General features: G+C 45.3%; 1 protein-coding gene across 1 annotated transcript in view; it reads left to right on the top strand.

Moving 5' to 3' along the window:
* LOC122794151 (zinc finger CCHC domain-containing protein 14-like) overlaps window positions 1-17,688 on the top strand; it is a 248,890-nt gene that overhangs the window by 43,534 nt on the left and 187,668 nt on the right. Inside the window, exon 3 of the mRNA XM_044062379.1 lies at window positions 15,171-16,529. Within this exon, the coding sequence (XP_043918314.1) occupies window positions 15,171-16,529 (1,359 nt within the window). The remainder of the gene's footprint in view (window positions 1-15,170; window positions 16,530-17,688) is intronic.

Below are 17,688 nucleotides of genomic sequence, written 5' to 3'. Positions count from 1 at the left end.
GAAGAAAAAGATGAATTGGCTTCAGTTTTCAGACCAGATAAGGCCTCGTCAAAGTCCAACTTAAGAAAACCTTTCAAAATGAGTTTGTTTTTACAGTCAGAGTTCTGAGTCTAACATTGTGACAGATTGCACAGTCGTCTTGTAGATGGACCACACCAAGGCAATAGACACAAAGAGTGTGTCCATCTGAATTTGGCATCTTCCTATCACATTTTTGACACCTCTTGAAACCAGAAGTGCCTTTGATGGTTTTGTTGGCCATTACAAAAAAACAAAGGCCACAACAGTCACACATGCACACAGACGTACTAAGAAATCAGAAGGGAAAGAGCTTTTTTTTTTTTTTAACTAAGTTAAAGGGTAAGGAGAAGAAGAAAGAAAATACCAACAATTGTATTTAAGAATACCCTAAGTTAAAGGGAAGAAAAAGTACCAACAGTGGTACTTGAGAAAACAACCTGACGGTAAATCAGAGAAAAACACATGCACGCACAATCTAAACTATCAAAAGGAGGAGCAGATAGTACAGATAAAAGGGATGATAGAAGATAAGAAAATAGGAAAATCTAACTTAGTTTTTTGACAATTGCCTATAGCTGGAGAGATCAGAGAGACTATGAAGCAACAAAAGAGATCGGAGGTAATTTGGTGAGGAGCATTGTGGGTAGAGCTTATCTCAAGAGTTTTGGAAGGAGTGAGCTGGAATAATGGCCGAGTTGGTTCTGAGGCTTGGAACCGAGCCCATAGTCAAGGATTACATGAAGATTGACAATATCAGATCAAATGTTAAATAAGCAAGTAAAATATTTATGGACATGAATAGCAAAGGTGGAGATGTTCTTCGTGTTTCACTGTTGCAGTCATCACACTTGGGTTGTCTGCCTGCAGATAGCCCATAGTTGGCCCAAAATACCAAAGTCTTGGGATTTCTGTGTATATGATGCTGTTGCCTCTTCCATGACGTCAGAGGTATAAAACATGCAGCCAACATCAGTTTTTCTTGCCGAGAAGGAGCCCGAAGCAGAAGCAGTTCACAAGTGCCAGTTGGCCGCTACCTGAAATTTTCATTTTTCGAGTTTCAAACCTGAAGTCTTCTAAAGCTAAGTACCCCATCGGGGATTCTTTTTTCTTGCTCTAACCGATGTCAGAAAAAGTTAACAATCCTCTTGCCTGTAGAAAGCAAATACCTCACAGAGATTTTCATTCTTACTGTGTCACCTGTTTAGGCCCAGACCGCGATGTCCCTCGCTGTCAGTTTTGTGCCTTGTTTAATGCCCAAATCATTCGTTGTCGGGCTATTTTTGTAGCTAAATTCTTTCACTCTTGTTCTCTGTTTTCCAAAATGGCTTCGGTAAGCCATCCGACTACCGATCTTCCGAAAAAGCACAAAGACATAGACAGACTGCATAGGTCAAAAACTGCCGACAATGCTTCTGTTAAGCTAGTAGCCAGTCCGCCGGTATTCAGTGAGGTGCCTTTGCAGCCCCTGATGCTCACTTCTACAGATTCACAGGCCTCTGCTGAGACCCATTCGGAGTCCGGTATGCCACGAGATGCTTCTTTGACTATGGAACCTGCGGATGTCTCTACCTTGGATGGGTCTGGAACCACTGTGCAGGCACCAGCTTCTGAGGGTGTATTCCGACTTACCGATATTCGTATTAAACCAACATCTTCATTTTTAACTAAATCTACTGAGTTTCTCAGGCCCAGAGTTTGCACTACGCCTAGAAAACCGATGTCCAAAGCGCATGCTCAAGCTCCCATGCCACAAAAACAAATACTTAGAATGGCTGAAGACCTTATTACTCTAATTAGGGGAAGCCATCCTTCCCCTGCTAAAAGACAAAGAATTGAATTTCCTTCTGATTCTATAGACCAGGAGTCCGATGACTCTGACCCTTCTGATTACCAGACATACCCTTATCTACCTATGAGGATTCAGATGCAGAGGAATCCATTCCCTCTGCCCTCCCCTCCAGAGGATTTTTCTTTTGGTGAAATCTTGCATACGTTAAGAGAGCATTTCCGCTGGGAATGCCAGGACTATCCTAAGTCCAAAAAGAGACTCAGGGAATTTTTAGATTTTCCTCAGCACAAGCCTCTAGCTATACCCCCTGTCCTGGATATTGTAGATGATGTCTTCATGGAATCCAGTCTTACTCCTGACACTTTACCACCAGCTCCTAGAAAACCTGACAGGTACTACAAGAGTACCTGACTCTCTCAAATTTCTCTTTAAGAATCCTACTGCAGATCCAGGGACCTAAAGGCATTAAGGCTACTACAGCCAAAACCCCTACCCCTTCAGACAGGGATTCTAGAGCTTTAGACAGATGGGGTAAGAAGGTATATACCTCTGCAACTCTTGCCTTCAGGGCTTTGAATTGCCAGTTTCACATGTTGAAGTACCAGCAACATATTATGGAACTAATTAAACAAAAAAATGGTGTTTACTTCCAGATTGTGCAGAAAATAAAGATTTACAAGAGTTAATGCATTCTGCAAACCAAGTTAGTAAACATACTTTGCAGTGTGGGTTTGATGCCTTAGAAGCATCTTGCAGGGCTGCTGTCACTGGGTCTGTACTGAGAAGGCATGCTTGGCTGAAGGAACAAGTCTTGCCATACCATGTCAAAGCAAAATTACTAGATGCTCCATTAAATCAGGATCGTTTGTTTGGCACAAAAGCAGTTGTTGTTCTTAAAAAGATGGAAGAAAAAGCTACATCTATGCAAACTGTCAAAGATTTCTTACAGGTGCAGCAACCTAGATTCAGTAGGCATTGGCCTTCAAAAAACTGGTCATTTCCAGTCCTCCCAGGCCTTCTTATTCCAAACCCAGGGGAAACAGACCACCAAGAATACAGTCTCAGGGTTTGCAGAGATCTAAACAATGGAGTGTTCCCACCTCAAAAACAGGGAGTGGTAAGCCACCCCCTTATGGAAAAAGTTCACAATGACTTTCCAGTTATCCTTCCCAGCCATGCCCAAGTACTTGCACCCCAGGAGGAAAACTCGCCCTTCATGCAAAAAACTGGATGTCCATTACTCAGGACCGATGGGTTCTAAACAATGTATCCCAGGGATACAGATTCTACTTCCACTCACTGCCAACCCCAAGCGGGTTGCCAGACCTTCCTCCAAACCAGTGGGCAGAGGCTCAAAAGCAAGTACTTTCCCTTCTCCATATCAGGGCTATTCAACCTGTTCCAGTAGAACAAAGGGGACAGGATTTCCACTCCAGACTTCCTGGTGCCCAGAATAGAGAGCTCTTGGCGCCCTATCCTGGATCTATTCTCAGCACCTTTCTGGTGGTCCCAAAATTCAAAATGCTTACACTGCAATAACTTATTCCTATACTAGCCAAGGATGCCTGGTTAGTCCCCCTAGACTTAAAAGAAGCTTCTCTGCACATCCCAATCAGTTCTCTGCACTTCCCTTTAGCTAATCTACTGCGCCCAGAGTATTCACAAAGTGCCTGGCTCCTGCCATTGCATACTGCAGGCAGAGCAATATTCAAATTTACCCATACTTGGACAATTGCCTGATTCAGGCGGACAGTCAGGAATTGCTACTTCAGCACGTGGCATTTGTAAAAAGACTTCTAACTTAACTGGGATACACCGTCAATGAAAATAAATCACAACTGGTGCCCAGCCAACAAATTGTATTCCTGTGAGCAAGCTTGAACACAACTTCCCAGATGGCATTCCTCACTCCAGAAAAGCAGGTCCATTTGACAAACTATTTTAAACTAATGGCAACCAAAACCCAGCTGTCTGCAAGGAAAATACTTCAAGCCCTAGGGTTCCTGGCCTCATGCATTCTGCTAATTCCATATGCAAGACTGGATATGAGGAAACTTCAGTGGTACTTAAAAAGTCTCTGGTGTCAACATTCTCAGGACCTGGAAACAGTGATTCCTATCATACCTTGTCTAAGGACAGAGTTCCTTTGGTGGGCAGAGGCATGCAACCACAACAAGGGACTTCCTTTCACTCAACCCCTCACTGCCCAAACTCTGACAACAGACCGATCAGACTATGCATGGGGAGCTCAAATGGCAGGCAAATGCATTCACGGCAAATGGAGCCCAGAACAAATTCCACTGCACATCAGTTAAAAAGAGATGCTAGCTGTACAGAATGCTCTAACAGCCTTCAAATACCTTATCCTTCCAGGACAGCTCCTGATAAAGACAGACAACACCACAGTTATGTTGTATATAAATAAGCAGGAGGGAACTCATTCTTGCCCACTCTGCAGGTTAGCCATAGCCCTGTGGAACACAGCCGTGAGCAACCAAGTGCACCTACAAGCTCAATTCCTGCCAGGCAAGCAAAATTCACTGGCAGACTTAAGCAGAAATCTACTGGACCCTCACAAGTGGAAACTGGAACCCAACTCATTCAAACTTCTAACCCAGAGGTGGGGAACACCAGAGGTGGACCTTTTTGCCTCCTCCCAAAACCACCAATTGAGCAAATTTTGCACCAGGAACCCTCACAGCAGAGCCTGGAAGGTGGATGCCCTATCCTTTACATGGGAAAACCTCTCAATTTATGCCTTTTCTCCTCTGCCCCTCCTCTCAAAAATACTATTCAAGATCAAACAGGACAGGCCAAGGGCAATCCTTATTGCCCCAGACTGGCCACGCCAGCACTGGTACCCACTCCTACACAGTTTGACAGCAGTGCCACCCTGGCACCTACATCAGACACCTTCCCTGCTGTCTCAGCAGGAGGGACAGATTTTGCATCCACAGCTGCAAACCCTAAACCTTGCATCCTGGCTTATCCCCTGAATACACCACCAGCATCCCACAGCAAACAGGTGCTGGACGTCATGCTTGAGGACAGAAGGCCTAGTACTAGGAAATCCTATGCTGGAAAGTGGAAAAGATATTGTTCTTGGAGTCAGTCTCAAGGAAAGGACACAGCTGTGCCCACCTTACCTCAAATCCTTGATTACCTAGCAGAGCTGCTCCACAGAAGCCTATCCTTCTCATCCATTAAGATTTATGCCTCTGCCATCTCAGCTCATTATAATACTGAGCCACCTCTCTTTTCTCACCATCTCATCAAACAGTTCCTGAGAGGAGCTAACAATTTAAGGCCCCCTAGGAGAGCTCCCACCCCGGCCTGGGACCTTAACTTTGTATGGAGAAGCTCACACTTCCCCCTCTTGAACCTGCTGCTTCAGCAGAGTTAAAATTCCTCTCTTGGAAAACAACCTTACTTTTAGCTATTACTTCAGCAGGAAGAGTGTCTGAGTTACAGGCACTAATGTCGGTGGAGCCCTTCATTATTTTCCATGCTGACTGGGTTTCCCTCTGGACTAACCCATCCTTTAGGCCCAAGGTGGTATCCAGTGTGGCTTTAAACCAATCCATCCATTTGCCAACCCTTTTCCCTAATCCTCAGAATAAAGGGGAAAGGATCCTGCACTCCTTGGATGTGCACAAGCAGCTCAGGTTCTACCTTGACAGGACTACGCCTTTCAGAAAATATGTCCATTTGCTAGTCAGCTTTGCTACAGGGGCAGAGGGCAAGGCCATTTCAAAGCAAACCATTTCCAAATGGATAGCACACTGCATCCATTTCTGCTACAAGCACCATGGAAAACCTATCCCTCAGGGGATCAGAACTCATTCTACTAGAGCTACTTCAATCTCTAGAGCATTTCTCAGGGGAGTCCCTACCAGGGACATCCTGGAAGCTGCAACCTGGAGTTCTGTACACACCTTTACCAAGCATTACCACTTACCTATTTTTTCTAAATATAGAGCTGGATTTGCTAAAGCAGTCTTACAAGGTCTGCTAGTCAGCCCTAACACTTCTTGACTGCCTCCACCCTTCCTCAGCTTTGGGAATCAACCCAAGTGTGATGACTGCAACAGTGAAACGCAAAGAACATAGTACAGTTGTGTACACTTACCATAAATGTAGATGTAAGAGTATATTCACTGTTATAGTCCTGGTTACCCTCCCTCCAGCCCCCTGACTCGTCTATGCTTTCTACCTATCCTCTTTTTCCATAGGTATTTACTTTTTACTGGAGGTGTTCCACACCATGTAATTGCTTCCTATTTTGGGGGCTCCTGACATCTGGGGCAAGAAAAACTGATGTAATGGCATCGGCTGCGTGTTTTATACCCCTGACGACCTGATGTCATGGAAGAGGCGACACCATCCGACACAGAAATCCCAAGACTCTGGTATTTGGGCCAACTGAGGGCTACCTGCACACAGATAACCCAAGTGTGATGACTGCAACAGTGAATACACTCGAACATCTACATTTATGGTAAGTGTACACAACTGCACTATGTAGGGTTAGGGATGAAAATGTGGGGCACAGTTCATTTGTGCGGTGCTGTCTTGAAGATGTTGGAGGCAGAAAGAATTCAACAGAAATAAGTTAAAGTAGAGGCTTAGAGAGCAGTAATTAGAAGTACAGGTCAATTGAACACTGGAAGGTAGGCTATGTGGCCAGTCTGAGGACAATATAATTTTGCCTTCACACTAAGTTGGGCTTTTAGTTGGGTTCAGAAAATGGGAATATGGAGTAATGCTTTTGAAATGAGGAGAGGGAGCGACTTTGACAATTTGGGAGCAAGGGTAGAGAGAATCTATGATTAGTGCAGTGGAATTTAATTTTGGGTGTGTGCTGTATTGGGCCATAGTGGGATAAATTTCTTAGATTGTGGGCAGGGATTTTCAGGGTGAGTTTTGCCGCTAGGAAAGAAAATGAGTTGTATTGCAAGAGTTAAAACAGTGGGGAACCAAAAGGAGATCAGCTGTTTGGATAACCATTTGGCTTTTTCTGTAGTTAGGCAGTGGTGCTCATGTCTTGGAGGCAGTGTGATTGATATCTTGACTGTGAATCTAAGAATGTTAAGTTGTCAATCTCGCCTTCATTCTTGCTGGATGGGGTTCGGAGCCGAACCTCGGCTCCGACTCAGCCACTTACTAAAGCTCGAGAGCTAATTTTACCGGCTCGAGGCAACCCTATATCCCATGATGCTAGGCGATAACTACCCAGATCTCGTTTGCCGCTTTCGCTGACGAGGTGCGTTTTACCGGCTCTTGGTAAGTGTTGGGATTTTATTACTTAAAAGTTACCTTTGTACTTAGCTTTCCCACCCCTTTCTTCATTTAGCTTAGCAGTTATATTACACCCTTTTCCCGTTAGTGCTATTTTTTTTTCCCTTTTATCCAATTTATTTCCCCTTCCCCCTAGGTTAGGCCTTAGGCCTGCTCCTTTCCTAGTTCCTGACAGGGATTCTGTGCTGTGTCTGTGGTGCGCTTGTGTATCCCTGTTTTACCAGTTTGTTTGGATTGGGCGTGTGTGTGTGCATGTTGTCTTACTTTTGTGTCTTTTACTTCGACAGCATTATGTCAAAGGACACAAAGGTCTCAGGTTTCAAGAAGTGTGACTCGTGCTGTCAGAAGATGTTTCTGACAGACGGTCACACTTCTTGTGTTTACTGCCTGGGACCCCTGCACCTGCAGGACTCTTGTTCTGTGTGCCATGCGTTCAGTCCAAGAGTCCTGCAGGAGCGCAGGAACAAATTAATCTTAAGGGGCTTATTAAAGCCCGATGGCTCCCCATCTAAGTCTGTGCCGGGGAAGCCCTCGAAGCCAGCCAAACCATCGGCTCCGAGTAAGCCTTCGGCTGCTGGCTCACCATCTGTGGCAAGTTCGGCTCCGGCTGGAGCTGATACTTCTATGTGACAGCTTCCAGCATCGGCTCCACTGTGCGCTGATACCGCTGAGCCTCTACTCTCACGGTCGGTTCCTACTGGAGCTGACGTATCTTCGGCTCCTTCGGCTCCATCCATCTCCAGGAAAAGGTCCAGATCCCCATCTTTGGAATCGATCCATTCGGCTCCGGGGTCACCCTTGCTCTCGGAGTGGAGCCATCGGAGCCGTTCTTCTCAGTCGTCCAGGCTTTCTGACCACGACCTTGAGAGAGTGGTCAGTAGACTGTTAAAGTCTCAGGCACTGGCCCAAATACTTCATAGCCCGTCTCATCAGACAGTGGCTATTTCAACTCCACCTACTATTCCTCCTCCGACTCTCCCTCAGAGTTCGGAGCTGGAGCTCCTCGGAGCTGTGACTGTTGTGGTGTCGGAGCCGATACCTCCCCCTTCGGCTCCGTCGTCCTCTGCTCCGATCTCCTCCTTGATGCCTTCATTGGAGGGATCCAGGCGCCTGGTCTCTCTCGCCGGCTCTGAGGGGGTAAGTGGCATCGGACCCTTGTCTGACCCCGTTCTCCCTCTCAGAGCGTCGGCACTGATGAGCTCGGCCCCGACATCGGCTTCGGAGCCGTCCCTGTCGGTGCGGCCTGGGGTTCCTACTTCTTCAGAGTGGGAGCCCTCTGGCCTGTCTGATAGGGGAGCCTTCGAAGTGATGAGGAGCGTACTAGCCCCAGGGCATGGTCAACAGTCAGCTCCATCAGCTCCTCCCACTACAGTGCCTGCTGACGTCTCTTCCCACTCTCTTGCTCCCGGACCCAGAGATCCAACACCTCAGGTTTCCCCACTGGGAATATCTTCCTCTTCCGAGGCTTCTCCTGACCCGTCAGGTGAACCTCCGCGCAAGAGGACATGTAAGAGGAAGCATGTGGACTCCCCTGAGTCCATTACATCCGATACCGACTTGGATGAGTCAGAAGGATCCCCAAAGTCCCCCTCTGAGGATGTCTCTTTCTCAGACATCCTTGAAATCCTCAAACAGAGGGAGAACTGGTCTTCCCTTAATCCTTCTGAGGACGTGTCGGTTTACCTGAAGGCGTTTGGTTCTCGACCCTCCACCTCCTGGGTGTCTCCGCCTTTCGACCCCCTTATGGAAGTGGTGGCACGGAAGGCATGGACGGCCCCGGATTCGGTGGAACCCACCCCACAGAAGCCTTCTAAATTTATTACGGCTCCAGCTGATAGGCAATTTTTAACAAAAGGTGTCTCGGTTGATGCCATGGTGGTGGCTGCAGCCACCAAGAAGGAACTAGCCGATCCTTCAGTACCTATCCATCCTCCTAACAAGGATTCTAGGACTATGGATATGTACGGTAAGCGGATGTTTTCTTCAACGACCTTTGCCATGCTGTCGCTGAATTACTTGTGTCACTTCACCCGCCTTCAGAGAGATGTTTACAAAGAGTTGGGTGAAGTTTTACAGGATCTGTCAGCTGCTGGGTCTCAAGATAAAATCAACTCACAGCTAGGAACCCTAAACTCCATTGTTAACTCCTCCATGCAGCTCATTTCCTATGCAGCCGATGGAGCGAGTAGGGCCGCAGGCACAGGTGTGGCCTTAAGGCGTCACACCTGGATGCGGCTTTGTAATTTTGCAGACCCCTTCAAGGCGTCCTTCACTAACTCCCCTTTTGATGGTTTGACGTTGTTCGGGCCTCAAGTGAAAGACACCTTGACCAGATGCGAGCAAGTTGGCAAGACTCTTTCTGCCGTAGGAGTCCATTTTTCCACCCCTTCCAGACCATATCCTAAGGGTCAAAAGGGTGGAAAGATGTGGTTCCGCAAATCACAAGGAGTCACGCCTGACGCAAGAGGTCAGTTTACCCCCAGAGGCAGAGGGGGTAACAAAAGACGCCGCCCAAGAGGCAGAGGGGGTCTGCAGAATCAGGGTAGCAGAGAGTCTCTCTCTGACAAACCCTTCCAACATCCCTGAGGTGTTGCCCGCCTGTCCACCTTCGGAAGAAGTCGGGGGAAGATTGTCACTGTACCCAAAAGCCTGGCTCTCCCTCACTTTAGACAAATGGGTACAGTCGGTTATATCCGAGGGTTACAAAATTCCCTTTATCCAAACCCCAACTCAACAAAAGGGGACCCTTCCAGACGATCCACCCAGTCTAAGGGAACAAGCAGTGCTAGAAATATCAAAACTACTAGCAAAAAGAGCCATCCAGTCAGTCCCAGCAGACCAACTAGGATCCGGACTCTACTCAAAGTTCTTTTTGGTACCAAAAAAAACGGGGGACTGGAGACCGATATTAGATCTCAGCAAACTAAACAAGTTTGTAAAAAGGACAAGATTCCGGATGGTCACGCTACAGTCCATTCTACCCATTCTGGGCAAGGACAATTGGATGTGCTCCGTGGACCTTCAGGACGCGTACTATCACATCAAAATTCACAGGCGCTCCAGAAGGTTTCTCCTCTTTCGGCTGGGGACCAGTCACTACCAGTTCAGAGCATTGCCCTTTGGTCTCACTACAGCCCTCAGAGTGTTCACCAAATGTATGGCAGCGGTTACGGCTCACCTGAGGCGTCAAGGATTCCAGGTGTTTCCATATCTAGACGACTGGCTCCTCACCGCCACCACCAGGCATCAACTTCTTCAGGCCAGAGACTACACCATTCACCTTTGCAGAGGGCTAGGAATCTCTATAAATTTCGAAAAGTCTGCCTTGTCACCTTGTCAATCTATTACCTTTATAGGCACCAACTTGGACACCGTGCAGCTCTCAGCAAAGTTAACAGATCAAAGGATCTTAGATATTCAAAACCATGTCCATGTTCTGCTTCAAAGCGACAGAATTCAGGCCATGTATGTCCTGAAAGTATTGGGGCTCATGGCGGCCGCCATCACACTTCTTCCTCTTGCCCACCTTTACATGCGTCTTCTACAGTGGATGCTTTTCACCCAATGATCTTTCCAACAACTCCCTATGCACCACAAGATCATGATAACTCCAATTTGCAAAAATCATCTGTCTTGGTGGATGTTGTCCCCTCAAGTCCATCAAGGCAGACCCTTTATTCCTCCCTCCCCGGTCGCCACGGTCACATCGGACGCCTCCCTGATCGGGTGGGGGGGGCATTTTCAGGGCAGGACATTCCATGGCACATGGCAACCTTTCGAATGCCACCTGCACATGTCCTGGAGATGAGAGCAGTACTTTTGACGTTGCAAGCCCTCCACGACTCTCTTCCCCTGGGGACTATTGCAATCCAAAAGGACAATATGTCCGTAGTGTGGTATATCAACAAGCAGGGCGGAACCAAGTCCTATCCCCTGTGTCGAGAAGCACTCAGACTTTGGCAATGGGCGATCTCTTCTCAGCGGTTTCTGATAGCAACGCATATCCCCGGGAAGTCCAACATCATAGTGGACAGGTTGAGCAGAGCTATTCTCATGCCACACAAGTGGTCTCTCAAACAATCTGTGACGGAAGAGATTTTTCAGAAGTGGGGCCTTCCTTGCTGCGATCTTTTTGCTACGCCTCAAAACAGCAAATGCCCCGACTTCTTCACCCTCTTCCCCCTTCCAGGCCATCCCTCCAGAGACGCTCTTGTCCACGATTGGCCTCGGGGACTTCTTTACGCTTTTCCACCCCTTCCGTTAATATCACAGGTAATTCAGAAAGCAACCGCCTTGAGAGCCAAGATGATTCTCATTGCCCCTTATTGGCCTCGACAGATATGGTTTCCGTTCCTGCATCGTTATCTCTTGGAGCAGCCTTGGCATCTGGATCCAGTGCCAGATCTTTTGGCCCATCAGTCGGGGCAGCTGCACCAATCCCTCCATTCTCAACCTCACTGCTTGGTTGCTCCACTTCCGTCCCTAGCCAGGCTTCCTATGATTTAAAATCCCGTCCGGGATATCATAGTAGCTTCCCTTAAATCTTCCTCCAGAAGGATCTACACTAGCAAATGGCAACGTTTTTCCTTCTGGGCAAAGGCTAGAAATTTAGATCCGTTCACTGCTCCAATTCACTCGGTCTTGGATTTTCTAGCTGCAATTTTTCATTCAGGATCTTCATCCTCCACAGTAAAAGTTCAGTTGGCAGCCATTTCAAATTTTCACATAGGCCTGTCGGACTGCAGCACCATGTCCCATAAGCTTTGCAAAGCATTCCTTAGAGGTGTCTTTTTACTAAGACCCCCGATCAAAGATCCTCCACCACAGTGGGATCTGAACTTAGTTTTAACATCCTTGATTCTACCTCCATTTGAACCTGCAGCTTCCTGTTCATTGAAATTACTTTCCTGGAAAACACTCTTCCTGGTCGCTGTTACATCTGCTAGGAGAGTATCTGAACTTCATGCATTCGTCCTCCTTACTTAATCTTCCACAAAGACAGAGTTTCTCTAAGAACGAACCCCTCTTTCATACCCAAGGTGGCTTCACAGACAAATTTAAATCAATCAATTGACCTCCCAGTTTTCTTCCCTAATTATTCGAACAGGGCGGAACAAAAACTCCATTGTCTGGACGTTCATCTTCAGCTCCGATATTATTTGGACAGAACTAAACAAATCAGGAAATCTGATCAATTCTTTTTATCTTATGCAGAAAATAGGAAAGGCCTTCCAGTATCCAAAGTAACCCTGTCTAGGTGGCTCTCTTCTCTGATCACCTATACTTACCAACTCAGAGGCAAAGAATTGCCTTCTAGGCCAAGAGCCCATTCAACCAGGGTGCTAGCCATATCAACAGCTTTTCAAGCTAGACTACCAATAGACACTATTTGTGCAGCAGCCACATGGGCTTCTCCTCATACCTTTGTCTCGCATTACAGATTGGACATGGCCTCCAGAAACAGGGCAAATTTTGGTTCCACCGTTCTCAAGTGTCTGTTCCAATGAGCCACCCAGGATGAAGGTGCTAGGGACGCGGTCCCATCCAGCAAGAATGAAGGCGAGATTGACAACTTAACATTGAGAATTTATGTACCTACCATAATGTTCCATGTTAGTTGTCTTCTCTCGCCTTCTTTCTTGCGTCCCACCCACCATCCCCCTAGCCTGGACAGACCGAGAAGATTTCTCCTTCTTTGAAGGGTCCTGATCTTGCACTTTCAGCCAAATACCTTGTCCTAGGGTAACTACAGCTTAGATAGCGATCCTTTCGGGGTTATCCTTTTTCCTTCTCCTCTCCAGTTGGAGGACTATATTGCCTAATGTTGTTTCAGCTACAAAACGAGATCTGGGTAGTTATCGCCTAGCATCATGGGATATAGGGTTGCCTCGAGCCGGTAAAATTAGCTCTCGAGCTTTAGTAAGTGGCCGAGTCGGAGCCGAGGTTCGGCTCCGAACCCCATCCAGCAAGAAAGAAGGCGAGAGAAGACACCTAACATGGAACGTTATGGTAGGTACATAACTTCTCATTCATACCTCCTTTGGTACTTCAGGTGCTAGCTGTCAGAACTTTTGGCCTTTTAACTGTCCTCTAACTCCTTCCTCCATTATAGGTTTATCTCTTAGAATTCCTCCCACTGTTATATCTAAATAACAGGGACCCTCCTTTGTTGGTCTAACAATCTTGCTCTTACTAAAGAGCCTCAAGTGCACTTCTTCGATACCCCTCTGTATGCTGGAATTCCCCATTTCTGGCAGGTATATTGCTTGTTAACATTGTGCTTGTTCAGTGGTTGGGTTGAAATAATGGGCACAGGATAGGTAGACTGTTATGGTGTGGCATGTGATGTCATTTTGTGTGTGTGTACATATATATATATATATATATATATATATATATATATATATATATATATATATATATATGTGCGTGTGGTGTGGGGGAGTTTCTGAGAAAAAAAAAGGTAAAACATAATGGCTAACAGCATACACCCAGTCATAGACCCACTAATAAGGGCTCCCTTACAGTTTGCTGATATGGTAAGCACGTTTAATTTTTTACAAAAGGATTGGCTAGAGATATTTGCTAAAACTTTTATTATTTTCCCTCATAGTACATGCTAACAGGTGTCAGCCATGTTTCCATTTTCAGAACATTACATGCACACATGCATATTCTTGTTTGCAGTAGGAACAGCAATTCTTTGCCTTGCCTGCTAATTGTGTACATTCTATCAGTGATTCCCACTTAGACCTTTTTCCTAAATTTTACTCTCTTGTAAATCCCCCTTCGTGGTTTTGTTTTCCCTTACATGCCTCATATTTATTTTCCAGCGAAAGCAGTCCTAGGTAACTCAGCTTGTCTTCATAGTCTTACCCATCCATCCTTCTAACAATACTCTGTATTCAGGATTTCTATGTTGCGATGCCCCTTTCCTTGTAAAGTCTTCAGAACTGTAGTGAGTATTCCAGCTGTAATCCATTTGTTGGTGTTGTGCAAGAATTACCTCTTTGTCCTTAGATTATATTCCCGTAAATATTAAAAAGTTCTGATGTAGTTTAAAAGTTAAAACTTGTTACAGTGTCTGTTAGTAGGTCATTTGGTTTTAATGGACACAAGTTTATTTTTTTACAAGTATGTATCAGAGTGTCAAAGTTCATTTGTTTTGTGTGCATATTTTAGAGCATTATTTTGCTGATGCTTCAGTGGCCTCGGTGTGGTGGCTGCAGTGCTTAGCATTTTCACCTCACAGCAAGAGGTTCTCCGGTTCGATTCTTAGCTGAGGTGCCCTTTGTTCGGAGTCTGCATGTCCTGCCTGCAGTCACGTGGTTTTCCTCTCTGTGGTCTGGTTTCCTCCCACATTCTAAAAACATGCAGCAGGTGGATTGGACACACAAAATTGGCCGTAGGTGAGAGCATGTGCGCGAGTGAGTGGAGCGAATGAACTACTGCAGCAGGGCTAGCCACCCAGTGATGGAAACCTTGGCTCGAAATGATTGCCAGTGCAGAAGTGACACCCCTACCCCATGTGCAAAATGGGAAATGGGGTTGAGGATGGATGGAATTTTGCTGATGCTTCCTTGGTATGGGTAAAGCAAGAAACATTGACACAAATGAATAAATAACATTCTAGGGCAACTTAGTGCCTTTCAGGTTTGCAGACAGTAAATGCTCACATATGATTTTGAGCAGCCCTCTTGAACAGCTTCTTCATCAATTGAGGTTTCTGCAACAGGGATGTGCTCTATATCATTGAGCTGCACAAACCTTGGGGTTTGGTCATTATTTTCGTGGGCACTCAGGGAGCGCAGCCTCAGTGTTGTGAAATGAGATGGTGCTTTGTTTCCCTTGAATAAAGATTAGTTAAAAAAAATCCCGTAAAATAAATCTGAAGGCAGTATTAGTGAGAATTCAGGAGGCATCTTAGGATCACTCCTTCCTTGTGGTTTAGTTACAGTTGTTAAGCATAGGTGTGAGGCTTCTTTGGTAGGTTTGTTATTTTCATTGATTTTTCTGTCAGTCAGCAGTTTGCATTTAGGTGATTATTTTGTATTTCTTTTAGGTGCAGAGATACACAAGGAATTTTCAGAGAAGGAAAAGACAGCAGTGCTGTTGAATCACTACACAACATCAGTAAGGCCTACAGCTCAAGTTCTGCCAGTACAGAATGACACAGCATCAACCTGTGCTAGCCATAACTCTATGCCTGTGCAAGGAGCAGCAGCTTCTTCCAACATTGCTCCATCTCGATTGTTAAACTCCATGCAACGATCAGAAAAAGGAAATGCAGAAATAAAACTGCCAACTGGGAGCTGTACATTTATACACTCTTCTGGATCTTTAGAAGAAAAGAATAAAACTTCATTTACTTCAATAGGTTCCAGGAACAACTTTAAAGCAGAAAAAGGGAAACTGACGGTGGATGCCATGCCACCTTCATATCAGCCTTTGTCAGTTTTTTCCAGTATTCATGAAAGTAATGTATGTCCAACTAGTGCTGTTAAAGGTGGATATGCTTCTACCCTGGAAAGGTTTAAAACAGCTGCACAGCCATCAATGGCTGTTGAGTCTGGTAGTGTCACAACTGTGACATCAAATTCTGCCTTCCATATGTCACCTTCACCTTTCAAAATTACCGTCTCATCTTCAGTTTCTAATTCTTCTATTACAGGACATCGTACTTATTCCAGCACTACACATGCAAGTGCCCCTCCTCCAGTAATAGCTGCTAGGGGTACCCCTTACCTAACCAGTGCCAAAGTTACCTTGCCAGCAGTAAGTAGTATGCCAATGCACTCAATTCCAGGAACGTTTTGTTCCAACAGTGGCAATAACCCTTCAAGTTGTCATCCATCATCATTTTCAAACCCACCTACCATGCATATATGCCCTATTCCTAGTTCAAGCCCAGCTCTTTCATCTGTTACTGACAACACCTGCTATAACAGCAGTAGCAGTGCAGTCACAGTACAGAATCAGAATCATCAGCCTGGATGTGGAGTGTGCAGTTCTTGTGGATGTAGTGGAAGCTGTGGCTCCAGCCCCACACCTTTAAACTATGCTACTTACTTGCATAGTCACTTTTCGGTACCTTCAGTATTGCAGATCCCACTTTTACCCTTCCCCCCATTGTGCAACAGTGGTTATATTAATAGCAGCCCTGCTTTTCCTGTTGTACATCCATCTTACAATAATGGTTTACCTTCAGAATCTGTACTCAGTGGACAGTCTGGCTTCATAATGCCTCAAGTGCAGACTTTCTTAGGAGGAACAACAGGGGGATACCAGGTAACAGGATTGATGGGAAATGCCCTTGGTTCAAGCCATAAAAGGAATGGAAACATTTCCTGTTACAACTGTGGAGCTGTAGGTCATCGAGCTCTGGACTGTAAGATGCCACCAGCAGATTCTGGTCAACAAGGTAAGATACACCTCTGCCATGTTTCGAGAATGACAGTTTTTACTTTATGCTAAGAAATAATGTTAATGATGAGCACATGGTTTTGCAGTGCTGTACAGAATTAAGGCAAAGTACTATGACTTGTCCTTTTATTAACAGTCCTAATGGTGGTACGCATGTTCCATTGCAATTATTTTGCTTCTGTTTTGGGTATTATCTCGAAAGTAGATGTGTCTTTCTGTTGTGTGTGTAGTTGTGTGCCACAAAACTGGATTTCATATGTTATTTTCAGGAAGGGTTGCTGTAACTATAAAATATAACATTTAGGATTTAACAGCTTGTTCAGGTGCCTTTCCTATTTCTCTCCTGTTTTCAGTCAGTATAGCTGAATAATTAGTTTGGATCTGATGTTGTCATCCTCATTCTGCTTCACTGATGGGTTACGAATCCGATCCTTGGATTCAATTTGTCTGCTTTCTACAGACTTCAGCTTCCAGGCTCTAGCTCCTCCCTTACCCGTAATCCTGTGCCCTTTGCTCAACTTCTCCAGATCTCATTTACTACCAGTAGGTACAAACATGATTCCAGTGCTCCGAGCAGGTAAGTGGTTATTTCACCTTATTCTTAAAAACTCCCTTCTACTTTAATTTTATATATATGCATATGTGTGCATATAGATGTGTATATGTATGTGTATATATATATATATATATATATATATATATATATATATATATATATATATATATATTTAATCTTTACATAATTTTTATATAATTTCCTCCCTTTCTTTTTAATGTGGAAGGTCATTAGGTCTCTTCTTTCTTAACAACAGAAAAAAACTTTCCTTTTGTAGTAGTTTTGCTTTTTTGTTTTACAGATGGATAAACCAACAGTATTCAAACTGTGTGCTGAGTGTGACAGGAAGATTCCAGACTGACACACATGATAAGTGTGTATTGCTTAGGAGTGGACCACTTGGGTTCCCCTTGCAAAATTTGCGAAGGTTCAATCCTTGGGCCATTCAAGAAAGGAAAAATAAGCTGATTCTGAAGGGTATTTTGCCTGCTCCTTTATCTTCTCCAGGGGCTCAACCCCCCCCCCTAAAAATTCACAGGGATCTGAGGCTACGAAGCACCCGACATAAGGACTCTAAGGCATCTTTGGAGCCTCCTGCAAA

The sequence above is a fragment of the Protopterus annectens genome, chromosome 1.part0, assembly GCF_019279795.1.
Source record: "Protopterus annectens isolate FY-2018-M chromosome 1.part0, PAN1.0, whole genome shotgun sequence".
Lineage (NCBI taxonomy): Eukaryota > Metazoa > Chordata > Ceratodontiformes > Protopteridae > Protopterus > Protopterus annectens.
The sequence above is the reverse complement of the archived record's forward strand: the minus strand, read 5'-3'. Positions and strand labels throughout refer to the sequence as shown.